The 26,586-nt window shown below is 44.2% G+C and overlaps 2 protein-coding genes across 14 annotated transcripts in view; both read right to left on the bottom strand.

Annotated features, from left to right (window-relative positions):
• Nucleotides 1-1,524, bottom strand: part of RBL2 (RB transcriptional corepressor like 2) — a 70,614-nt gene extending 69,090 nt beyond the window's left edge. Inside the window, exon 1 of the mRNA XM_075940272.1 lies at nt 1,173-1,524. Within this exon, the coding sequence (XP_075796387.1) occupies nt 1,173-1,358 (186 nt within the window). The 5' untranslated portion in view covers nt 1,359-1,524. The remainder of the gene's footprint in view (nt 1-1,172) is intronic.
• Nucleotides 1,525-13,712: 12,188 nt separating this feature from the next.
• CHD9 (chromodomain helicase DNA binding protein 9) overlaps nt 13,713-26,586 on the bottom strand; it is a 218,551-nt gene continuing 205,677 nt past the window's right edge. For all 13 annotated transcript variants that reach the window (XM_075940258.1, XM_075940265.1, XM_075940262.1 and 10 more), the window contains 2 exons: nt 20,387-20,491; nt 13,713-17,119 (listed from right to left, as the gene is read on the bottom strand). In XM_075940258.1, coding sequence (XP_075796373.1) covers nt 16,262-17,119; nt 20,387-20,491 — 963 coding nt within the window. In that variant the 3' untranslated portion in view covers nt 13,713-16,261. The remainder of the gene's footprint in view (nt 17,120-20,386; nt 20,492-26,586) is intronic.

Below are 26,586 nucleotides of genomic sequence, written 5' to 3'. Positions count from 1 at the left end.
TGAATCTGTATGTAAGTCGGAACTGGCATCCAGATTCAGCCACTGCTGAAACTGACCAGCGGCTGACTACAGGAAGCCCGAGGCAGAGTTGCTCTGCCCCGGGCTTCCTGGAATCAGCCTTTGATCAGTCTCAACAGGCTGAATCTGGACGCCAGTTCCTACTTACAGATTCAACTTAAGAACCCCAGGCATCCCCAAGTCAGCTGCTGCTGAAACTGATCAGAGGCTGATTCCAGGAAGCCCGGGGCAGAGCAACTCTGCCTCGGGCTTCCTGTAGTCAGCGCTGGTCAGTTTCAGCAGCGGCTGACTTGGGGACCGCCTGGGGCAGAGCAGCTGGGGTGCTGCCGGGTTGGTCCAGTAGCGCCCAGAGTGGTGCTGCGGGACCAACCGGCAGCGCCCCAGCTGCTCTACCACAGGCGTCCGGAGAAAAGCCGGGTCTGCTGGGGGGGGGGGGGGCGTACTAGCTGCGCCCCTCCCTCCCCCCACAGAAGACCAGGGAAACGCGGGCGGCGGACCGAGAAGCTGCCTGGGTCCTCCGCGTCTCCCTGGTCTGCTGGACACCAGCAGACCAGGGAGACGGGGAGCAAACCCCGTTCGTAACTGCGGATCCGACATAAGTCGGATCCGCGTAACTCGGGGACTGCCTGTAGTAGCATCTTAGGCTACGTCTAGACTGCAAGCCTCTTTTGAAAGAGGCTTTTTCGAAAGATACTTTCGAAGTTAAGCTCCAATCCGTCTCTGTGCATTAGGCTTGTGGAATTGGTCTGAAACAAAACAGCCACTGGGGGATCCCTCCCTCCATCCCTTATTTAGTCTTGGAGCTGGACTTCCAACTCTCCAGTCACCTGAAGTGGGCTGGGACCAGGAACGCTCAGAATACCAGCGGCACCTTTCCTTAGTCTTCCAAGTGCTACCGGACTGCTCGCTGTTGTTTACGTTTTTCCTGTTGCAGACTCACTCTGCTCCCTCCTGGAGCTGATCCCCGTTCCCATCATGATCACCCGGGGCAGAGCCGCAGGACCCCGGCACAGGGCTACGGAGCCTTTCCCCCCGCTGGGAGGCGGGTCCCGGCGGCAACCACAAAGGAGGCGAGTCCCCCCCCCTCGCAACTAGGGCTTGGCGTCCGCCCCTCCCCCTCGGCCGCCCCGCCCGTCACCGTGGCCGCCCCTCACCTCCAGGGTGTAGTTGCGCCTCATGCTCTGGTAGCTGAGCCAGGCCTCGGCCCGGGCGCGCTCGTCCATGTTGAGGCTGTTGCAGAGATCCTCGTAACGCTGCCGGACGCCCCACTCCTCCGCCGGGGGGGAGGAGGCGGCGCCCCCGACCCCCGCTTCGGCCTCCTCGTCCTCTTCGCCCGGCATCCCCTACCCCGTCGCTAGAGGGCAACGCCAGCCTGCCGCGCACTGCGCCTGCGCCGCCCCAGACCAACCACCCCGGGACCGAGTTCCGCCCCAACCCTGGACTGCCATTGGTCCCCCAAGGAGCCGCCGCCAATCAGCGGGCGCTTTTCCGGCAGGCGCAGAACGCTTCGCTCTACGCAGCCGCCGGCGACGGCGTCTCAGCGACCTATCGCGGCAAGACGTGCCCGCCGCCCCGGCCCACAGTTAGCCAGCAAAAACTACCACCCCCAGGAGGCATTGCGGTGGCTCTGGCTCGCCGGGGCCTGACGCGTAGGCCAGGTGGTAGCGGCGCGCGCAGCGCTGTGAAGGAGGCCGGCCGCCTCTAGGCGGCAGGCTGGTTCCGCAGCTCCTCGCTGCCTGGTCCCAGCATGGAGCCCCGCCCTGAAATAGCGCTGCGGGGAGGCGCGTGAAACAATGGCCACGTGGCGGCCGCGCTGCCTTTCGCATTCGGTCCGGGGGGGGCTGCGATTCTGCACCGTGACACGTCACAGAGCTAGGCCGGGGCAGCGGCAGTTCCCAGCCAGCTTGTCTGGCCGGGGTGCAGCCGCGTGCAGGCAGGGGTGCAGCCGCCCCACTTGGTTTCCGCACATGCAGAGTTACATTCCGATTCAGTGGCTCTCCGCACCGGTGAAGAAGCGATGGGACAGGACCTGGAGGAAATGTTACTTGCACCGCTGCTGCTCATTGGTTACCCCTCATGATTACACACAACCCCCCAGCTTTGTGTAGGGCACAGGAGCCAATGCCCCTGGAAGGTTCCAGTCTACTGCCTAGGTTAGAAGGCAACAAATGAAACATTCCCATTGTGGTGGTAGCCAACGCTGGGCTCCACGGTATTTGTGAATGTAAGGGGAGATGTGATCTGTCGGGGAAGGGGAAAGGGCAATACTCAGCATCTAACCCGAGCAATGAGAGCACAGTGAGGAGAAGTGCACATCAGACTTCGACAGTTTTATGAAAGGTGTCCCTGCCATTAGTGTGTCTGCCTGTAATACTCCCTCTCCTCTTTCCAACACAAGCCATAAGCAGACTACCCATTAAGAAATTAATGCCTTTTTATTTAGGGAACATAGCAGGGACAGAAAAGAAGGCCAGAGCAGGAACTGAAGGATGTGAATGCGTACAGGGGCAACCCATGGACCTAGGCAATTGCCTAGGGCACCATGGGTCCAGGCGCCTGATGATGTCATGATTACATCACAGCCATTGACAGCCATGCAGGCACAGGTGCCGATCGCACCTTCCGCCTAGGGCACCAGCTGCCACAGTGAGCTTCGGACCGCTTCTGAATGTGTATGATCACAATTGCAAGGACAGCCTTTTGTTTCAAGACATATCCCTCAGGGTCGAGTGTGAGTGACTCCCACACTCTGTTCTAGGGCCATAGGAGAGGAAGCTATGAAAATCTCTGAGGAGGGAATGTTGTTCTGCAAGGGCTGGAGAGGGTGCCTGTTCATGTAGGCATTCTGGAAAGCTGCCATGGGGTCCATCACAACCACCACACACATCAAGATGATCCTGGTTCCTCACTTCCAGTTACCTGCATGTTCTCCTGTCCTCATGTTCCATGTACATCTCCTTCAGCAGCGTATTCCTCCTTTTGCTTAAGCACTCCCTCTTCAATTTGGCGGACTGCACTTGTTCCTTGAACAAGCCATTCCTAGTCTGTTTTCGCCTGCAGATTTGTAACAGCTTGATAGCTCTGTGGGGCCAGCGGAGTTAGCAGCAGGCTCACAGCTGTTCCTGCTGTAATGAAAAGTGGAGAGCAGCCCTAATAGGAGATACATTGTAGGCATAAAACCTAATGTGTCAGAATGAAAGGAAGTGGCCACAAAGTAAATCCATTACTGTAGCTCTTTTCACCAAGAATAGATGGGGGAAATTAAACAATCCTTTCAAACTTATGTATCAATACAATTTAAGACTGAAAATCAGGGAAAGTGAAGCCAACATTTTAAGCCTTTGTTGTAAAAAATTTTAACTGTGTCTGTTTGGTCTCCTCATATTCGAACAAGTTGATTTGAGTTTTTGTTTTAAACACTTTTCTGCTATAACCGCTCAAAATTGTCCAAACCTTTTCAATTTACGGTCCTGATCCTGCAGATCCTCAGCTGGTGTTAATTGCAATCATTCAGTGGATTTCAGTTGAGCTGTAGCAGTTTACACAAGTTGAAGATCAGGGTCTGTGAACCTGTAGTGATTGGGATTACTCATACAATGCAGAAAGTGAAGTACACTCATTCTTTGCACGGTTATGGCCTAAATGTTCAGGAGGACTAAGAAGGACCCACTGGAAATTACCCTGTAACTATTTACAAAAATAATAAATACAACCTCCTGAATTAGAAAGATAAAATCACTTAAAACAGATAAAATTATTATTTTAAACATGGCACAGTCTTCATAGCTAGCTTTGTGCCAGGGCAATTGTTTTATAGATTTCTGCTCAATAAAAAACAATTATGAAATATTTTTATCACAATGTTTGGTGATAAATATATTAATTGATTTAAAATAGTGATAATTTCCACTGAAAAGTCTCCCTTAAAAGTTAATCTGCTAATATGCACAAAGCTCAGTTGTGCAAAATAAGATCAATACACAACTTAAACATTAACTCATTGTATCCCTCTAACTCACTGCTCAGAGCCATCTCAGGCCTTGTCTACACAAAATTTTCAGTCACCAATACTACTGAACTGGTGTAACCCCTAATGTAGACACTAATTATGCCAATGGAGTTCTGGTCCATGTTTACAGCTCCCAGATGCTATAGCAGTCCACATAATACTAGACTTTTCACCCTGGAAAGTGCTCTGAGAAAGAGAAACATGATATTTCTTACAAGACGACCAGGGTTGCAGGGAACTTTGGGAGACAACATATGGGTTTTTACATACATCACATTGTTCACTTCCTGAAACAGCTGAACTTCTTTGAATGCAGTAGTCTCAAAGTGAATTGTTCCTGACAAAGTGGCATTCTAAAACCAAAATCAAGTATGTCCATTACTGTAGACCAAGCAGTGCGCCCATAATTTTACAGACAATTCTATCAGAATTTGCAGGCCCATATGCAGGAATTTCTGGGTGGGTGTGCTTTTTCATAAATTTAGACTGCAAAGATGTGACCGCATCTCCCCCACCCTGGTCTCCCAAGTAAGCTGGAAATCAGCCTCAGCCTTCCCCTGGCCGACTAGAGGATGTGGGAGGGAGGCTGGGACAGGGCACCTCTCCTGCCTTTCCCCAGTTAACTGGAGCATGTTTACTTGGGGAACCATGGTGGTGGTGGTGGTGGCTGGGGGGGGGGGGGTTGCACCCTTCGTATTCTCCTTGTGCACAAGCTTGATTTGTGTGGCAAAGTAGTAAGGCAGAACAAAAATCCTTCATACATGTTACTGTCATGCTGCCTTGTGACCCAATTTTATGTTACCTACTGCCAGGTGAGTGATCTAGTTGACACTGCAGCAACCTTACTATATAAACCAAATGGCTGGCAATCTTGAGCACCAAGGCAATGATCTCAAAACCTTTACACTGGCAGATGACTGAATCCACTCTGGTCATTTGGGTAGGGAGAGAATAAATATAGGGGCAGATTTTTGAAGTAATGGCTACTAAGTTGCCATCTACCTTGGAGACTAAGTAGTATTTCTTAAAGGATACAGGGTACTTATTAGTCATATCTTGATCCAGGTTAGGTTAGTCCAGGGTAGGCAATAAGACAACAGTGGTTCACCAGGATAAGCCCCTGGCGGGGTACCGCTGCTATATTTACTGGTGCCTCCACAGGTACCGCTGCTTATCCCCTTTCAAAGCTGAGAGATATCTGACAGCTGAGTAAGCTGCTCTGTTTGGGGAACAAAGAACAAATCATTGGAATGTTGTTTTGTCCTGCATTGGGAACACAGTAGCAGGCAGCCTGCTGGTGTGAGGGCAAGGGTATAGACGCTGTTCTGCTTTGACATTTCTCAGCATGGAGGGCTCACAAAGCTACTCATCATGCTGCTCCCAGCAGCTGAGGCTGTGGGAGAACTCAGAGGGAAACCCAAGATGTTCACAGATCAGCTCTGCCTTCCCACTACATAGGTGATGATGGTGTCCCCAAAGTGGACATGATCTGTTGACCAAGGGAGCAAGTGTGAACACCCTCTGGTGATTTTTGTTTTGATGACTTTTGGGTGTCGACATAAGTGTAGGCATACCATTTGAGATCGGGCCAGGGAGCGAGAAGGGGACCCATGCTCCGAAGAGGCCTGAGTTGTCTGCTGAACAAACCAGGGAGAGGCCACTGGCATCAATGTTCTGGGCCTGTTTTTCTTAGGTCCAGGAGACTTGCCCTTGCCTTACCTAGTGAGCGGTGCCAGTTAGCGGTGCCATCAGGCCAGCAGTGCTTGGTGCCGAATCTGAATGCTCATGCATCGGAGCTAAGGTGGACTCCATTACAGAAGACTTCAGATGAATATGTCTGCCTGGTGCAAGGCTTGAAGGACTTGCAAATGTGGCATATATCACTTCTATGAGCTTCCGCTAAGCACTGCAAATGGTCGCAGTGAGTGTCACTCACTAGCATGGGCTGATTCCAGCTGTGACACAACTTGAAGCCAGGGAATAGGTCCCTATGGAACCTGCACTATTTAGAACAGTAAACGAGCAATAGAAACTATTTACAAGGAAAAGCAAGTTCAGCTAGGGAAATGCTCACACTGAGATGAGCAGGTTCCAAGCACCGTCACTGTCAGCAAGAAGAAACTGAGGGTAGAGAGGACTGGAGGTGCCCTTTGTGGTAGACACATGCCGCATAATTAATTCTGTGAGGTGTCTGGGCTGGCTCCCCTGCGGGTACTGCTGAGGAAAAATCTTCCAGCACTGGTGTATGTGGTGAGCACACCCACCTACATTCAATGGGCATGAACAATCACTCAAAGAAGCAGCATGACTGCCTTATAAGCAGAGTAGTATGCTGGACTGTGGTGTTGGGGACCCTCCAGATTTGCTCTCTCATCTCTCATTAAACAGCAGTAGACAGCCCCCTCCCCCAATTGCAGGAGTGCAGAGCTGAGCTCTAGCCACACTTTTTGTTAGCTGTTTCCTGCTGCTTTCATCACAATTATGCCTGTTCTAAGACAGCACAATAGCAGCCACATCTAATGCAGGTAAAGAGTCTGAGGAATGGTGGCAGGAAGACAGGGTGGAAGAAAGTCCCTATCCAACAGATTCACAAGTGCTGGAAATAGAGTAGGTAGCCAAGTGTCATCTCTCACACCCCAGAGAAAAGAGTTGCAGAGGTTGCAGAAGAAACAGTCCCCCATCAGCTTAGACATGGGATAGGGATAGTCTGAAGAGAGAGGGAAAAACAGCCAACTATCTCTCATTGATACAAGGGGCAGTAAAAGTGATGCCAATGCAAATCTTACTCACATGACGTTAATACCCTTAGCACTTGCTCTGAAATGAGTTGGAGAACAGGCAGGGAAGCAAGTTCTTCTCTCATAGAGGAAACTCAGAATGACCCTTTCATTTGGGAGTTTCTGACTCCTACTTTTTTAGAGTTTCTTTTTTGTATCCCTCTCTTCTCTCTTTTATCCATCATCCTTCAGTCTGGGGGAGCTGGAAGGAAAGCAGAGAGATGAGGCATGGGCTAGCTGATTCCAGGATAATGATAAAGAGACACACAGAGAGACCAGTCTCAATCTACCTTACTTAAGTTTACTTTTTTCATTACTGGTGGCCATTCCATAGTCTCTGATTCATGCCAAGTTGTGTAGGAGGAGGCTCTTGTACAGTGGTAATTTTGTTTTCAATTATTTTCTAAATTGTTTTAAAGTAGAATCCACAATACTTAATTTTATCCCAAATTAAAACTACGGAAATAACACTGAATTTCCACGGGAGAGAAATGATTCAGAATGTAGATATCCACCTCCGTAAGAACCTTATTGGTCAGCCCACGTCACCTCAACCAAACTCACCTCTGAGGAAAGTTCCTTTAACTATTCACTTTTAACTCTTAATGAAAATTCGCTTCTCTTCCCTGCAAGGGTATTTTAATTCTGTCCAAACCTTCAAAACCAGTCATCTTAAATTCTTCCAGGAGGAACACATTTGGGGTAAATTGTCACAGCTCATTGATTTTAATGAAAGCTTTCAAAATTTACCTCAGAGGGGTAGATGTTAGTCTGTAACTTAAAAAAACTTAAAAATGTAAAGTTTTTTAAAGTTACAGACTAACACAATTTACCTCAGTTGAAGATACATTCTGTGCTCTGGCTCATGCCAGCAACATCTTCAAGTGCTTAAAAGTGGCTTATCTTTCATTGCCACAAGTGGAGTAGGATTTTTAGATCACCACCTTTGTTTAGGTACAGAAACAGGATCTAGTGAAAAAAACCACAGTTATTAGACCAGATTATCTTGGTTCCTTTTACTCTCCAGAGTGAAAACTTCTCTCACATTATTCAGTGCGGGATACCTCCAGGCATGGGCATTGGGGATGTAAGGTGCGGGAAGGCTCTGCATTTCCAAACCACCAGGCATAGCCCCGCCAACAGTCCACCCCCACAACACCTGCTGTAGGAGTTCTGGGGGCAGAGTGTGGCTGTTCCAGTGCCTGCCCTCCCCATGCTCCAGTGCTCAAGAGGCAGGGCCAGGCTGGGCCACGGGGTACACTGTGCCTTCCACCTGTGCTGGTGAAGGCTGCAGCGAACATGTGCCCACTCTCCTCCACGTGGTTGGAAGTGGGGAGCATGCGCATGGTTGGAAGTGGGGAGCATCTCCTGGGGCTGGGGGCTTGCCTCCCCCAGTATCCACATAGCAGCCTCCTCGGAAGGCAGTGTTGACAGAGCCAATTCCTACACCTCCCATTCAAATCAGTAGCATGCAGTGAAAGGGGAATGCATCTGGAGCACACAGCACTTGGATAATTCCCAGTTGGAGTAACGTCCTTAAACAACCAGTAACCTGTTTGCATTTCTGCCTACCCCTGGAATGCACCCCTGGAATGGAGTAAATAATGGATGCAATAAACAATGTATTGCATGCATAAATAAGTACACAAACAAACCCTCTGAAAACCTCTGATGTTTTGTCCTTGTAATTCTTACGTTTTCATTTAATACTTTTAGCATTAGAACATCTTTTAATACTTACAAGTGTGAATTACACTTGTAACCATTTTTATTTGAAATACAGTCAGTACTTGCAAAATGTAAGTTCTACTTCCTCAAAGAGATTTTTCTCATTTCATAAGAAAAAATTAATCATCAGAAATAATTTTATCTGGGCTTCTCAATTTTACTAGAATTAGACTATTTGCATTTCAAACCTTTGGGTAAAGCAACATTATCAGGATTATTACATTTCAGAATTAGAATATAGACAATGCATTTTAATCAGCTACTACTCAGTTTAAGAAATCAAACATTTTTTTCCCCGTTGGTCCTTTCTTTTCAGGTTGATACAAAGAATGTCTCTGCTTACTGAAATAATATTACCATTTTAGTTAGAAAGTAAGAAGACTTGTTGTGGGGGTGGACTGTTGGCGGGGCTATGCCTGGTGGTTTGGAAATGCAGAGCCTTCCCGCACCTTACATCCCCATCTCATTAAGAATTACTAAATTGGTGTAGCCACATGGATGCAACCCTGATCCTCTCAAAGTGCATGCATGGCGCTGGTGTATAATTTAGATATGGGGTAAACTGCAGATTCCCTCTTTTCACCACTGCAGATTCTCTACACTGGGATAACTGAACAATACAAAACCTCTTTATATGCACACACAGTAATAAAGTTTACAATGTAAATTATTTTATAAAGCACTTTGGGATGTAATGTGTAATACATATCACAGATACATACACAAAAACATCTTTGTGATAGTGTATTGATGGGGCAATAATTTAGGGCAGGGAAGTAAAAAAATAACATTTCCAGTTGAAATTGCAGAGAGAGTAGGTAGAATTAACATCCTGGGCTGGAATTTGACAAATAGATTCAAAATATCATCCAGCATATCAAACACTGTAAGTCTTGCGTGACCACAGATATTCAATTCATGTCTTGATAATGAGGTGCACTTTGCTTCCTAAGGTGCTAACTTGGTGCTAGGATATTACAGGCAGTCCCCAGGTTACGTACAAGATAGGGACTGTAGGTTTGTTCTTAAGTTGAATCTGTATGTAAGTCGGAACTGGCGTCCAGATTCAGCCACTGCTGAAACTGACCGCCAGTTCTGACTTACATACAGAATCAACTTAAGAACCCCAAGCGTCCCCAAGTCAGCTGCTGCTGAAACTGATCAGCAGCTGATTCCAGGAAGCCCGGGGCAGAGCAACTCTGCCTCGGGCTTCCTGTAGTCAGCGCTGGTCAGTTTCAGCAGCGGCTAAATCAGGACGCCTGGGGCAGAGCAGCTGGGGTGCTGATGGGTTGGACCAGTAGCGCCCAGAGCGGCACTGCGGGACCAACCGGCAGCACCCCAGCTGCTCTGCCACAGGTGTCCAGAGAAAAGCCTAGTCTGCTGGGGGGGGGGGCGTACTAGCTGCGCCCCCCCCACCCCAGCAGACCAGGAAGACACGGGCGGCGGACCGAGACGCACCGCGGTCCCGCCGCCTGGGTCCTCCGCGGCTTTGCTCCCAGTCTCCCTGGTCTGCTGGTGACCAGCAGACCAGGGAGACGGGGAGCAAAGCCTCTGAGGATGCCGGCAGCGGGACAGCCGCGGGGCGTCTGGGCTGTCCCGCTGCCGGCTTCCCCCGCGGCTTTGCAAAGCCTCGGGGAAGCCGGCAGCGGAGCAGCCCAGGCGCGCCTGGGGTGCCCCGCTGCCCGAGCCCCCCCCGTGGCTTTGCAAAGCCGTGCCGGGGGGGTGGGGGGGGGGACTCGGGCAGTGGGTCTGCCCCGCTGCCCGAGCCCCTCCGCGGCTTTGCTCTGCGTCTTCCTGGTCTGCAGACCAGGGAGACGCAGAGAAAGCCCCAGAGTACACGGGCAGCAGGACCGCGAGGTCCCGCAGTCCGTGTACTCTGGGGCAGCCCCGTTCGTAACTGCGGATCCGACGTAAGTCGGATCCGCGTAAGTTGGGGACTGCCTGTAGTTAGTAAACAAGACTGTCAATTCATCTGTACATATACATTGAAGCTGGGAGCATGCTTGCTAGCTAGAATAGACGTGCTTGTTCTGCTCAAGTTAGCAGGTTAAAAATAGCAATGCAGTAGCAGAGGTGGCAGCTCAGACTAACCATCTGAGTCAAACCCACTCCAAACTCCTGGGAGCATAGTTGGTAAAGTAATCCAAGCCTTTGCATGTTGTGCCCTTGACTATATTGCTATGTTTAAGTGCATTCACTCAAGCAGAGCCAGAACCAGTCTGTATACTCAAGTTGGGAAGCATAGTCCCAGATGCAGTGCAGAGGTACTCACTGTGTCACCAATACTATTGTCTACACAATTTGTATATTCCTTTGAAATCTCTGATCTTTCTCCAGTTTAACCTGAGACACATCTGAGAGGATTACATCCAAAGAAGATATATGGCTACCAACCACATATATTTTTATTTATCTGCTGCTTTGAGATGTATGACTTTCTCCTCAAATGAGTAGAGCCCTGCACAGATACAACATTTTGTACCCAGACCTGTATCTCTGGCCGCAAAAATGAGCCATAGATATCCCCATCCAAGGATCGGATACTCACAGATATAAACAGGGCCGCATTATGACTTTCGTGGGCCCCTTCCTCCATTAAAAAAAAAATATTAAAAATTATTTTTGATATAACTTTAAATACTTGAACATTTTTTTTCTGTTTTAGGCAAAATTTAATAGATTTTCATGGGCCCTAAAAGTTTCATTTTTTTCTGATATGAGAAAAAAATTAAAACATTTTCTTCGACCCTAAAAGTTCATTTTTTTCTTCTGATTTTAAAAGAAATTAAAACATTTTTGTGGGCTCCTAAAAGTATCATGGGCCCTAGGCACTGTGCCTACTGTGCCTAATGGATAAGTCGGCCCTGGATATAAAGCAGATTGCTGCAAACTTGCTGGGTTCTAGATACAAAATTTGTATCCACATCTCTATCGGCAAAAGTGAGCCACAGATATCTACACCCATATCTATGGATGCAGATACTGGTGGATATAAAGTGGATTGGCAGGGCTCTAGAAATGGGCCCTTTAAAATAAAAACAAAGCTATCAGAGCTTCTGCAGGTTCTCCAAATTTAAATAGGACAATGACAGGTTAATAAATTATGTATACATTCATCTGAAAAAGGAGTAAGAAAGAGCACCCTTAAGACTTAAAAGATAGGATTCAGATAAGATGGATATCACTGAATTAACATAGAGTAGAACTGTGTAGCAGACTGAAACGAGAAGGCACAGACAACTAGAGAACGTACAGGAAAAATATATTTATCCTGAATGGCTTAAATCTGGGTTCTCAAGCTGCGGGTCAGGATCCCAAAGTAGGTTGTGAGTAGGGATGTAAAATATTTTTTACTTGGTTAACTGGTTAAAGTGTAGCCATGTAGCTAATTGTAGCTTTATGTAATGTGCCTCCGTGTACGTTACCAGCCATCCTTTCTGACTTGCAGAAAAGAACAGCCCAATGCTGACTAAAAATGCATTAAGCAGGCAGTGTTTGCTATCACTGGACCAAATATTCCAAAGAGGAGCCAAGGCAAATATAAAGGTGCAAGAAAATTGCTGAATAGACTATTAAATGCGAATTAAAGGCAGATTAACTACTTTAAAAACAAGACAAGCACCTATCAATTAAAACATAATAGTTGTAATATAAAAAAACTTAAAACAAGCACTCGTCAAACTGCGATTAATTACAGTATGATAGTGCAAAATTTACTAATCCCAATTAAAAAAAACTGCTATAAAAAGGGGCTGGTTTTCCACAGTTTGGGGGTACTTCTTGCTAAGATTCTGAAGCATCAGTCTGGACCAAAAAAGCGCCACTCCTCCCTACCCATAATCAATCTGGTTGGCCATCAAAGAGATCTGGGCCCTGGACTGATAAATATAACACCAATTGGTATACGTTTTGTGTGTGTGTGTGTGTGTGTGTGTGTGTGTGTGTGTGTATCATGTAAGCATATGCTAGCTACTTTAGTATAAAAATCTTCATAAATGCGGTGTATTGCCTTTTCCCCTGAAAGATCCTGTGTGCTTCTTAAAAGCATAAGATTTTTGGTGGAGAATTGCATAAAGTGCTTAGGGCCAAACCAAAGCTTGAGGGCTGCAGCTTGAGGGTGGCAGGGCTCAGGTTAAAGGCCACCCACTTCTCTGGGACTGAAGCCTTTTGGCTTTGCACCCCCCCCCCCCCGCCAGAAGTGGGGCTCAGGCCTTTTGGCTTTGGCCCCTGCATCTGGGGCAATGGGCCTTGGGAGGTTTCAGTCTTCTGTCCCGCCCTCATGTGGTCATGTAGTAAATTTTGGTGTTAAAAGGAGGTTGCATGCAATTAAATTTGGGAACACCGGGCTTAAACTAAAAGTAGCAATTGTAGTTGCAGCTGCCAATATAATCAAAAAATGTAGACAAGCACTTAAAAGGTAACACAGGATATAAAAGCAAAACAGATTGACAGACAGATTTAGATAGACATTATGGTTCTTCCAGTCACATCCATCTTCTGGCCTAATATTTTCCTATAAAACTAGAAATAAATGACTTTAAAGGAAATCAAACTTTATGATTGATTTCCATAAACTTTGACAGTCTTCTCATTCCTAGCAATAGCTATCAGGTGGCATATTTCACAAATTGTGAGGCTATTAATACTTTATTTTGTTTATAATAAGCGGTTTACTTTCAGTATAATTTAGCTGTTAGTTTTTCTTCAGATTTTCATAAAAATTAGAGATTGAGAGTTATAAAGTGCCTTCCTGTGCCTGTTCAGGATACAAGCTTCATATTTTAAAATTACCATATTTTGTGTGAAATAGCTTGATTTTTTAAAAATAATCAAACTTTTTTTTCTTGGTTCAGAAAGTTATCTTGTTATAATAATGTCTCTAAATAACATTGGTAAAATCAACACAACATCCATATAAATACTACAGGAAATAGGCTGAAATAGATTCTTTCAAAAACAACACTGGTAACACTAGCTTTAATTCACAGAATTTGTATGCAGTTATATGAAAAGAGTTATATGATCTTGATTTGAATTCTTAACTGAATAATTTCAAATTTTGTTTCACATTTTAATATGTACTTTAACACCTTGGAATTTTACTAACAGCTTCACCTACACTGCTCACAGGTATAGAAATCTGTATTTATGTTAATTTCTTTAATGTATCAAGGCTGACATCAGGGTAGTCAAAGAATATGTTTAATAAAAAATAATTAAACTTCCATTTCCTCTATAGAACATCATAGAAAGTAATTCAATAAATTACAAATGACTTTTTAAGACGCTTGTTCAACTACAGAAAGCAAATTCAGACTACACAGAACACAACTGGCAAATATTGCAATGTCCAAAAGAAAAACTGGACTAAGACTTGTATCATGAAGCCTAAAACAAGGGATAGAAATACAAGGCAGTAACAGCTAAAGTTCTTTTAGTAACTACCAACACACACTTTATCACCACCTTGGATATCCTCTGTAACTTCAATATTCGTATACATCTACTGAAGTTTCCTTACAACCCTTAACTTTATATAACCATATTTGCATATTGTTTAGCTGATAGTGGGACCCATTTTTCCTCTTCCAATAGATAATGATTCAAAATAAATTCAATACATTATATTGAAGTCTATATCAGCCTTAATTATTAGAAACTGTAATTGCCTTATTACACAGAAAGAGAATCACTAAAACGGTAAGCAAACTCACTTGACCATAATTAGGAAAATACTTTATTTCATAAATTTGATATAAATTATGTTTTAGCCACAAGATTTAGTATTTCTTTTGTGGGGAAAGGGTGTTGTTGAAATACTCCATCAGAAAACTAAGTTAATAACTGTGTTTGGAAAACTTTGGCTATTTCATAGATGCATCCTAGTTAAACAAAAGTGCTATATTACAAAGGGCAAAATATTAAATATGTAACATCCTTTCATGATGAAGAATTGCTACACCCTTCTCTTGGCAGGTTATAATTTTCACTATTGCTAAGACACTGCATGAAAGGCCAAAAATCAGAATACTATTGTGGGAAAATACAGTAACCAGCACAATCCAAATGGGACTTGTATAATTGTGTAATTACATGTAATACTGCTTCTAATCATGGGGTTAATTATTTTGCACATAGAATGTATTGGAAAAGTTCTTGGTAAAAAAAACAAAGTCTTGTTTACTATACAAGCGAGCAACAGAACTATATCAAAATATACAGTTTCTTTTTTTTTAATTTATCCCTTTGAAAAAGCTTTTTTCAATGAATTCTACTAGTACCTTTATCTAGTCTCTCTGAGCACTTGCCTATTCTTGGACCACAAATGAGATAACTAAGGTCAATTGACATCTCAGTTCAAACATAAAAGTGTGAATCTGGGCCTCTACCATGTCAGAGTAATAGCAGCTTCAGCACAAAGAGGAATCATATCACACATCAAATATTAATTTGATTTTATACAGTAAAGGGTTCTAAGGATTTGGATTTGAACAGATGTCTTATACCCTATTATTGTTATTTCCAGGAATAATTTATCTGTCTCTACTAGTCAAAGTGCTTTTTTTCCTTAAATTGGGCAACTCAGCATTATAATCTTAAAACCTCAAGAATGATTTTGGGTTACATTTCGTAGTTAGTCATATTTAAACCTTTAGAGAAGTTTAAACTCAAAATGAGTTTAAACTATCAATATTCTTTTTTTACTTTTATTATCTGGTAATCCTAGGAGGGGTTTTATACATAAAACACAAATAAAAATCTACACAAACAAAGCAAACAAACATTTTTTACATGAAGTATGCGGTGTTGAAAGGTCTTTTCAGTGGCACTTCATGACAGTTTGCCTTTTCTCAGTTTTGGGGTTGCTACTCCTCAATCAGGACATTGTATTTCTATGGAGGGAGCCCAAAACTTTGCAAGGTTTAAACTAAATAGGTCTATGTGGTGCCAAAGTAGAATGAGATAGGACTATTTTTGTCAACTTCCCTTTACTGCTATCGAAGAGAACACTTCTAATGAGAAAAAAAAACCAGTCCCATCTCTGGTCAGATTAAAATGATATCATAGAGGGTGTATTTAAAAACAAAACCAAACCTGAAAACAAGTATAGAAACCAATGTAAACTTCCTAAACTAACTCAGCTGAGGTAACAGATAGCCAGTTTAACTGGCTGATTGGGAAACTTTTTTCCTCCTTTTACACACACTTGTACCTGAATTGGAAACATCAGCAGTGCATTGCAACACTAGAGCATTTTCATGTAATTAAAGCAATGGATGGTGATGTAGATTCTACAGCTTTCATGACATTCATTAGCTGCCCAAATTATTGCTGAGTTTTGATCTGTAAATTATAAGTGTCAAGGAGGCTGTAAAACTATATTCAAATTAAATCAATAATATGCCTAAAATATTCTGTGTTCACTGCAAATATATTAAATATACAGCTCTTACTGAGCATTGTTTTCATAAAATAACCTCCCAACAAAATTATGCCATTTGTTGTAATTTTACACTATTGTGTATTGATAGTACATACAAGTTCAGAAACTTATGAACTTCAAGAAATATTACATGCAAAACATCTCTGAAAGCAGTTTGCACTTCTAAACAAATACTGAAAGTTCAGTCAATAAGTCATTTGATGCGTTCAACACTGGGTTATTTACAATGAAATAATTAAAGAATAAATTCAAAATCAGTTCATAATTTAAGTACATAGTCTGGGGTCAGTCTTCCTCACTAGAATCTGAATCCTCAGATGAAGATGATGTACTGTCAGAACCAGATGAAACATCTGCTTTCTCTGAACCCTCATCTGTGCTGTTTTCATTATGAGAACTTGGCTCTGTTCCCCCTTTGTCTTCCTGATCTCTAACCCTAGAATTTTCCTCCTTCTCCTCTGTAGGCTTGGTTGAGCCTGTGTCATTGTTTTCAGTTTTCTGTACATCAAAAATATTGGACTGGGACACAGCTGGGATATGAAGATTAAGGCCTGGAGTGAGAAGCATCCCTGGATAAAGTATATTGGACAAAAGTAAGGGGTTAAGAGCTAAGGGGTTGGCAGCAGCAGAGGATGTAGAGGGAGAACTTGATACAGAGTCTTCACCACCATTATCTGCATGTTGGTTTTCTGTCCTTTCTTTCTTTACATCTGGGTCTTTTGAGTCGTTTCCCTTTGTCTCCTCTGAAACAGATTCTGTAGACTTTGTTAGGAGTCCTCCCATACCCAACAAGTTTGGTAATCCAGCCATTCCTGACAGCAGCATAGGGAACATGGCAGCCACATTCTTAGCTTCTCCTCCAGTAGTTAGTCCAGCAGGCATTCCCATTAATCCTGCTGTTACCTGCAGTGATTGCAAGCTTTGCAGGTTTTGTTGTAAGGCCTGAAGAGTAGGTAGATCCACTCCTGGAAGTAATCCATTGGCTAGCAAAGGGTTGACAGAAACATTTGCTGCTGTTGCAGCTGCTGCTGCAGCGGTTGCCTTGGCAATTTCACTTTTAGGCCGCCTACCCCTCCTGCTTACTTCTTCTCGTACAACAGGCCCAGTGAGAATACGATCAAACATACCTTCTGGAAGAAATCCCTGGAACAGATACATTCTATATTAATATATGAAAATCAATGCCACTATAGGACAATAAAGTTAAATATATAATGGTTACAAATTACTCAAAAATAGTTCCCAAAACTATTCTGTTTAATTAAATTTAGCATAGCAGTCTGATTAATCAGACAACTCCTTGAGAGTCTGTCTCTGGGAAGTGATAGCACAGAACAAACGTACCTCATTCAAGCCTACGCCCTGAATAGTTCTCTGTGCCCACATGGAACCCTACTATCACAGAGAATCATCCTCACAGAGTTTATTTCAGGGTTGGGCCCACACAATCTGAATTTAAAATTTAAAATCTAGTGTGGATTTAGGATCTTCTGGATTTTAGTGTCATTTCTAGATTCATAGGCTCATAGACTTTAAGGTCAGAAGGGACCATTATGATCATCTAGTCTGACCCCCTGCACAATGCAGGCCACAGAATCTCACCTACCCACTCCTGGAATAATCCTCTCACCTATATCTCAAATATTGAAGCCTTCAAATAGTTTAAAGACCCGAAGATGCAGAGAATCCTCCAGCAAGTGATCGGTGCCCCATGCTACAGAGGAAGGCGAAAAACCTCCAGGGCCTCTGCCAATGTACCCTGGAGGAAAATTCCTTCCTACCCCCAAATATGGAGATCAGCTGAACCCTGAGCATGTGAGCAAGACTCACCAGCCAGACACCCAGGAAAAGTTCTCTATAGTAACTCCTATCATCCCACCATTGGCCTATTTACCACTGACAATGAAAAGTCGATTAGTTACCAAGATCATGTTATCTCATCAGATTCTAACAATTGGATTTTTTTCAACTGCCTAGCTACTGTGGTTACAAAGATGTGGACACATTGGAGAAAGTCCAGTGGAGGGCAACAAAAATGATTAGGGGACTGGAACACACGACTTATGAGGAAAGTCTGAGGGATTTGGGCTTATTTAGTCTATAGAAAAGAGAAGTGAGGTGGGATTTGATAGCAGCCTTCAACTACCTGAAGGGAAGTTCCAAAGAGGATGGAGAGAGGCTGTTCTCAGTAATGACAGAACAAGGAGCAATTGTCTCAAGTTGCAGTGGGAGAGGTCTAGGTTGGATATTAGCAAAAACTTTTTCACTAAGAGGGTGGTGAAGCACTGGAATGGGTTACTTAGGGAGGTGGTGGACTCTCTATCCCTAGAGGATTTTAAGTCCTGGCTTGAAAAAGCCCTGTCTTGGATGATTTAGTTGGGATTGGTCCTGCTTTTAGCAGGGGGTTGGACATGATGACCTCCCGAGGTCTCTTTCAGCCCTATGATTCTATATCACAGCTATCTAATTTAACAGAAAAGTAGTTGTGCATTTTCACAAGGAGTGAAAGTGCAAATTTACAATTCTGTTGGCACATGAACTCGAACAGAATGTAGTTCACTTTTTGTTATATTGGCCCTGCTATACCATCAAGAGAAAAAAGTACTAAAAACTATTTTGTCACTAACACAAGCGCTCAGAACTTTCAACAAACACAGGGATTAGATGAGTTAAGTAAAAAGATAACATGTTTACATACTGTAGTATGTATGATTATCCACAGAAACCTAACATGTTATTAAACCAACCAACCAGTCATGAAATCCTCTGCCTGATGCTGACTATACATCAAATATGAACAAATCCTATCAGTTCCTGCAGGAGTGTATCCAGACTTCACAGGATGACCACCAAAAATTATCTTCTGTGAGGAGTGGAAGGGTCAGTCAGGTTCCTCAGAGCAAGATTTTGTTATTCAACATTTTGAGGCCTGGACCTCTAGTCACTTCTATTTGCATGGAGATAAAGGAGGGTGGACTTACAGATGAATGTTCATTGGTGGGTGATGGCAAATTTGTGTTAAAAAGGTACCCATCACAATAAACAAAGGGCAGATGAATCAGTTATATAGTTTTAACAATGAAAAAACATGCATGATATGTTCTGAACATGCAGACCAAAAAAAAAAACAAACAAAAAAAAAAACAACCCACAACCCCCCCAAAATAAAATAAAAAAATCCCAATCCCCCCAGCATCAATTTAGTGAAATTTCCCCTTTCAGTTGAAGTACAAACCTCAAACAAAATGGTCAGTGTTATTTTGATCTACTGCACTTAGAGAAGACTGTCACTTTTTGCACACAACAGGATTTGTTTTCTGGGGTTGTTTTTTCATTGCAAAAAATAAAAACATGGTTGTAGATTCCTTCTCTATCATGTGTCCCTTGAGATTTAGATATTCCTTACTAATTCTACAGAAAAGGGAAAAGGCCACACATTTTTAAGTACCTATATGTGCACAAAGTCTACATTTCACAAATCATGTTGGCATATGCACAATTGTCTGATTTGCAAAATGTGAATACAAGCTGTGTGACCACAAATAGCTGCAAATACAATTTTGCAAACTATATTTGAAAATTTGGTCTACAATGAAGAAGGGGCAACAATAAATATGTATTCTTACATTCATGAGCCCCAAACTGTGAAAAACTATACATTGGATGCATCTTGCTATTGGCATCAAGCCGCTCCAATAGCACTGTGGAGCATGCTCCTTCGGTCACACATTTCTAATAGCACGTACAAGGGGAGGCCAGAGCAAAGCAAACCGCGCTTCTGGTTTTCAGAGGGCACAAGACACTAATGTAAAATTTTTTGAAGTGCCAACTGATTCAGGAACCTGTGTCCTATTTTTGAAGATGGGACATAAGCAATTTTGCTGAAAATTTAGTTTATAATTTCTACTTTTAAAATCTGGTCATTGTAGAGCTGTATAGATTAAAACACTTTTTTTTTTTTTTAAACAAAGACAAATGTATGACACCCAAAAGAACTGAACTTTTGCAATATATAAATGTCACTTATCATTGGAATCTGCCTAATGGTACAGTTCTGAACAAGAAAATAAAAGGCAGAAGATCATAGCTATTAATTGTTGACTCTTAATTTGTATACCTAGTACCATTACACCAATCTTCAAAAATTCTACTTACTCATTTTCCCAGGAGAGATCGTTTTATTTTGGTGGCCAATTTTAATTACTTTTATCATTGTTCGTAAGGAAAGGTAAGTAGATATCATGGGTCAGCTGAAAGATTTTCCTGAGACCATGCACAGGTACATTAAACAACAGTTGCCTGACATTAGTACCTGAAACTAATGCTAGTATTGGTCTGTCTATTTTTTTTTAAAAAAAGAGCAGACTTCACAGCACAGATCATGATATGGTTCATCCTGTAAATACTCACAGATTGTTTCACAACATCTCCCCATTCAGGAGCTACTCCATACTCAGGATTTTCTTTCAAGAATCTGCATAAGTCCTTCAGAGGTGGAGCAAAAGCACCTCCCACCTAAAAAATAAAATATAAGGTTTAAGAAGCATTTCTAATTTACTCTGGATTTTCCTGAGCTGATACTCTGGTTTCAAATATGTCCTTATACAGCATTAGAAAGAAACTACACATCATGTCTGTCATTTGTTTCTGCCAGAATGGAACAAAATAGGCACTCTTTAATTTGTTCCAGATTTCAGCAGCCACCAAACTCACATATAGCAACTTCAATATCTGACAGTCTTAAAATGTTAGTATAAATTCCAGGAGTGTGCTGAAATAGGATAGTGTCACCCTAATAATGAATACGTGAAAACAGGCATCAAAGTTTCAAAAACAAAGTTCATACTCCAGTTTTATTCATTTTTTTTACCTTGGTGGTGGGTGAGCAGCTCTACCCTATCTCCCTTGAATCTGCTTCTTCAAGAACAATCACTCTTATCTAATAAGAGTTGCTCTTTCTGGCTGGGTTAACCATTTATTTTCTTGTAGTGTCCTCCTGCCTCCCAAAAAAATCAAACTTTAATTTTCAGTTAAGGTTGCTAATCAATATATCCCATCAAAGCAACCCACAAAAAGCATGGGAATAAGCAGGTAAAAAGCATAAAAAAATCGCTATCATCAGCTTCTCTTTTTTATACCTTATGACAGGGATGGGTAAGAAACAGTCTGATCTAGGACAGCCCTAAATGAATAAAGTAAAGAGGCGGAGCTCCTGTTCTCTGTGTTTTCTCCCTCTCTAGCCTCTTTTTTAATTCATACTCTCCAAATCTCTGTTAAATGCCAACTCTCTGAACAGCTCTTAATCCTTGGCTTTGGTGAATTAGATATTGCCAATGGGACCAGTGCACAGAGACAACTGGGATGCCCCAACTCACTCCATCCAAACAATGCTCAGGCTGAAGAGCTGTCTCGGGGGTGGGAGAGATTCCCCTGCTCCTCAGCAGGAGTGCTTGGTGGGTGAGGGGAAAAGAATAATTGTAGATTTTTTCAACACATACCCAGGAGCTGTAAACTGTGTCTACCCTGCCAGAAAACTGGAGAAGAAATGCCTTTTAATGAGCTGTTAACAGAGGAATGTGTATTTGCAGATGGCTGAGGTGCCAGGAAATCTAATCATTAGTATTTCTAAAAAAAACCCCAAGGAGTCCTGTAGCACCTTGGAAACTAACAAGACTCAGTCTCTCTCTCTCTCTCTCTAAAAAGTTTTCCTGCAGGATGACAGAGCGATGTCATCACGTCACTCTGTGTCCTGCCGCCCACCTCTGACCTCAGCTGCGCGGCCTCCTTCTTCATCCCTCCTCTCTTCCCCCTCCCCAGTGTTCCGGGTGCTCGGCTTATGCTCCAAGCTGGAGGAGATGCGCGCTCAGTGGCCACCACTGGCCATGCACTAGCCCTTATGCCCCACTCCTCAGCCTGAGTGACCTGGCTGGCTCCAGTTGCCCAAGTCCCAGCTCCAGTGCTATTGGTTCAGGGGATGGGACCGGCAGGCAAAAGGGAGTTACTCACCTCGTGCAGTAATGAGTGTTCTTCGAAATGTATGTCCCCGTGGATGCTCCACTCTAGTGAAGGGTCGTCCCCTGAGCCGCAGACTGGAGCCTTGCAAAGCAGTTTCTTCCGTTGAGCCGCACATGCTCAAGAGGCGTCTCGAGCCCTTCCCACCTTCTGCAGCGTGCAGCTCAATCTCCTCCCTTTCAGTTCCTCATCTCCGCCAGAGTAATTTAGACTCCGAGCAGAGGGGAAGAAGGGAGGGTTGTGGAGCACCCACAGGGACACACATCTCAAAGAACATTCGTCACTGCATGAGATGAGTAACTCCCTTTTCTTCTTTGAGTAGTGTCCCTGTGGGTGCTCCACTCCAGGTGACTACAAAGCAATATTCAACATATGGCTGGAGGGAGCTGGAGTCAGTGTTTAGCGGTAGTAGAGAGCACCGCTGTAGCAACTGCTGAGTCATCTTTAAATTATGGTAGGATAGCGTAATGTCTTGCAAAGTTCTGGTCTGAAAACCATGTTGCTGCTCAGTAAATGTCTCTTAAGGGGACATTGTTCAAAAAGGCTGTAGAAGCAGCCGTGGCTCAAGTGGAATGCGCTTGTGGTGGGCACTGTAGTGGTTTATTGCCCAGGGTGTGACACTTGACTATGCGTGTTGAGATCCATTTTGAAATTCGTTGGATGATATGGCTGTTCCTTTGGAACGCTCGGCAATGGAAATAAAAAGTCTTTCGGATTTACTAAATGGTTTTGTTCCTTCCAGAAAGAAGGCCAGAGCCCTCCAAATGTCCAGAGTATGCAGGTTAGCGTCCTTCTGTGAAGTGTGCTGTTTTGGGAAAAAGGTAGGTAGTACGATCGGTTTGTTGACATGGAATTCTGTACAGACCTTTGTCAGGAATGTCGGGTGAGGTCTAAGTATGACCCTGTCCTTCGTGAAAACTGTGTAGGGGGGTTCTGCCATTAATGTCCCGAGTTCACTCACCCTCCTGACCCATGTGACAGCTAACAGGAAACAGACTTTCATAAAAAGAAAGGGGAGTGGTACTGTAGCCAGTGGTTCAAAAGGAGGTCTGGTGAGGTGGTCCAGAACCAAGTTTAGGTTCCATAAGGGGGGTGGGGCCTTATAGGGCGGGTATACGTTGTGGAGTCCCTTAAGGAATCTTTTAGTGATAGGATGGGCAAATATGGAGAAGCCATCCACCGAGGTATGGAATGCTGCTACTGCAGAAACATGGACTCTTAAAGAAGAGATTGACAGTCCTGATACTTTAAGGTCCAGAAAGTCCAGGATGGTATTTAGTGGGGCGACATGGGGTTCTACTTTGGCCTGCTGGCACCAGTGGGAGAATCGTGACCATTTTTGTAGGTACGTTTTTCGAGTGGATTGTCTCCTACTATGGAGGAGGATGTCCTTCACTTGTTGAGAACAGTGATTTCCTATCTCCAAGAACCAGAGAGAAGCCATGCCTGAAGATGTAGAGTATGGAGCTGTGGATGTAGTATTCTGCCATTGTCCTGAGATAGCAGGTCTACATGGTGTAGTAGTGGATAAGGAAATTGAACCGCTAGCCTGTGCAGGTATGGGTACCAAGTTTGGCGGGACCATGATGGAGCAATCAGGATGACTAGGGCTCTGTCTCTGCAGATCTTGTGTAGGATTCTTGGGATGAGCGGTATCGGGGGGAAGGCATAGTGTAGGGGGGCTGTCCATTTGATTAGAAAGGCATCCCCCAGAGAATGTTTGCCAGAATTGGGGGCACTTGGTATTCTGGGTGGAAGCAAAGAGGTCTATAGATGGCCATCCCCATTGCTGGAAGATTGAGTTTGTGACCTCTGTGTGTAACTCGCACTTGTGGTCCGAGGTGAAGTTGCGGCTGAGAGAATCCGCTTTGGTGTTGTTCACCCCGGGCAGGTAGGATGCTATCAGGGTGACATGGTTGTGGATGAATGAATTCCACAGGCGGATAGCTTCCATGCAGATGGCGCGGGAGCGGGCTCTGCCATGTCTGTTTATGTAGAACAACGTGCAAATGTTGTCCATTAGGATACGGACTGTCTGATTGGCGATGTCGGAGGCAAAGTGTGCACGGGCATTCCTTACTGCCCTTAATTCGAGGAGGTTGATGTGTAGTAGTGTCTCGGATGGGGACCGCCTTCCCTGAACCCCTTGATTGTCCATATGTGCTCCCCAGCCGAGGAGGGAAGCATCTGTGGTAATCTGTGTAGTGGGTTTGATTTGTTGGAATGGAACCCCAGCCAGAAGGTTGTTCGGTACCGTCCACCATCATAGGGATGCAAGAACATTTGGTGGAATGCTCACCCTCTTGTTCCAGGGGTGTCGTGATGGGACGTAAACGGTTGCTATCCAAAGTTGGAAGCATCGAAAATGCAGGTGAGCATGGTGAACTACATATATCCCATTAGTATCCCATTAGTTGGAAACAGGTAAGTACTGTAGTGGTGGGAGTTGTAAACATCAGGCTTATAATTTCTTGTATAGTTATGAAACGTTGTCGAGGTAGATATGCTCGAGCTGTGATTGAGTTTGGGCGTGTGCCAATAAACTCTATATTTTGAACTGGGTGCAACGTTGATTTGTTTTTGTTGACTAGAAGGCCTAGATGATTGAGGAGGGATGTGGTCGTAAATATCATGGAGGCGGTTTTGTCCCGTGTCGAGCCCTTTATAAGGCAGTCATCTAGGTAGAGGAATACGATGACATTCTGTCGTCTGAGGTATGCGGCCACGACTGCTAGTACCTTCGAAAATACTCTCGGAACTGATGAGAGGCCGAAGGGGAGAACATTGTATTGGAAGTGTTCTGGGCCGAGCGTAAAGCGTAGATAGCCTGTGTGGGCAGGATGGATAGTTACATGGAAATACGCATCTTGCAGGTTGAGGGCTGTGAATCAGTCCCCTTGATCTAGCGCGGGAATGGTCGTCGTAAGCATGACCATCTTGAAACGTTGGTTCCTGAGAAACTTGTTCAGTTTGCGGAGGTCTAATATAGGCTTCCAACCCGTTTTTTTCTCAGTCGAGAAATAGTTTGAGTAAAACACTTTCCCGTGGAACTCTTCTGGTACCCTTTCTATGGCTCCGATTGAAAGGAGTCAAATGATCTCTTGTCTTAGTAGAGTCTCGTGAAAGTGGTCTCTGAAAAGGGACGGGGAAAGGGGAAGGATAGGTGTGGTAGTGGTAAATGGGATGGTGTAACCTACTCGAATTATGTCTAGAACCCAGCGGTCTGATGTTATAGATTCTCATTGAGGAAGGAACGGCCGTAAACGGTGGGTAAAAAGGTGGCTATGTTGTGGTGTTGCTAGATCACTAGGGAGGTCTTGCAGACCCTCGACCACATCTTCAAATTTGCTGCTTGGAGGATTGAGCAGTTGGTGAGCGGCCTTGATTAGGGCGCCTCCTCTGAGGTCGTTGTCTTGGCCTAGTGTCTTCATAGGGCCTCTGTGGTTGGCTGTATTGTCCATATCTGTAGCGATTGTATGTGTTATATGGGTGTACCGTCTGTGTTTGTAAGGCGGTGTGTACATGCCCAATGTGCGAAGTGTGGTTTTTGCATTCTTACTGTTGTGTAACATTTCATCTGTAGAAGCTGCAAACAATTTTTGCTTGTCGAATGGCAAGTCTTCTACTTTGGGCTGAAGTTCCCGGGGAACTCCGGACGACTGTAGCCAGGAAGTTCTGTGCACGACTACCGCCGTAGCTGTAGTTCTGGCTGCAGTGTCAGCGACATCCCTTGCAGTTTGAAGAGCGGTGCGAGCAATCGTATGCCTTTATGGACTATTGCTTTCAAGATAGATCTTTTGGAGTCAGGGAGATGTGGTATCAGTTCTCCTAACATCGAATAATTGTCGAAATCATGATTTGCTAAGAGGGCAGAATAATTTGATATTCTTAGTTGTAGGGTAGAAGAGGAGTATATTTTCTTGCCAAAGTAGTCAAGTTTTTTATGGTCCTTATCCATATTGCCAGTACTGTATTGTGGCAACTTTGCTCTTTGCTGTGCCGATTCAACAACTAAAGAGTTTGCTTATGGATGTGTAAACAGAAAGTTGTTGTCTTTTGGTGGAACAAAGTACTTTCTGTCAATCTTCTTATTAGTTGGTTGGATGGATGCGAGTTCTTCTACAGATCCTCAGAAGTTTCCATGATTGCCTCATCTATTGGTACGGCACTCTTACTATGCAATGTAGGATGCAGGTTCCTTAAAAAGTGGTGGTGTTTCTTTTGTACTTCTTGGAGGGAGACATGTTGACTTGTCGCTACTCTTTTGAATAATTCTTGAAACTGTTTGAGGTCATCGATCGCTACGGTATCTGATGGTATAACTGCATCGTCCTGTTGGGCATTTAGATCGTCAGAGTGTGTGATGTTTATTGATTGAATATCCGATTCATTCTCCGAAATTCGTCCCTCCCCCTCCTGCTCTGCATGTGTTGCAGGAGGCAGGGGCTGTGGATGAGGTAGGCTCATTCATGATGGTGTGGAGCAGACTGAGGATCGGCATCTATATGGGTCCCACTGATCCCAGGGCCCTCATTGCAATGGGTAAGGTGGGGGTGCCATGGGCTTTGTTGTGGTCCAGCCCTATAGTAGTAAGAGCG

Source organism: Pelodiscus sinensis, chromosome 12 (genome assembly GCF_049634645.1).
Source record: "Pelodiscus sinensis isolate JC-2024 chromosome 12, ASM4963464v1, whole genome shotgun sequence".
NCBI classification, from domain to species: Eukaryota; Metazoa; Chordata; order Testudines; family Trionychidae; genus Pelodiscus; species Pelodiscus sinensis.
The sequence above is the reverse complement of the archived record's forward strand: the minus strand, read 5'-3'. Positions and strand labels throughout refer to the sequence as shown.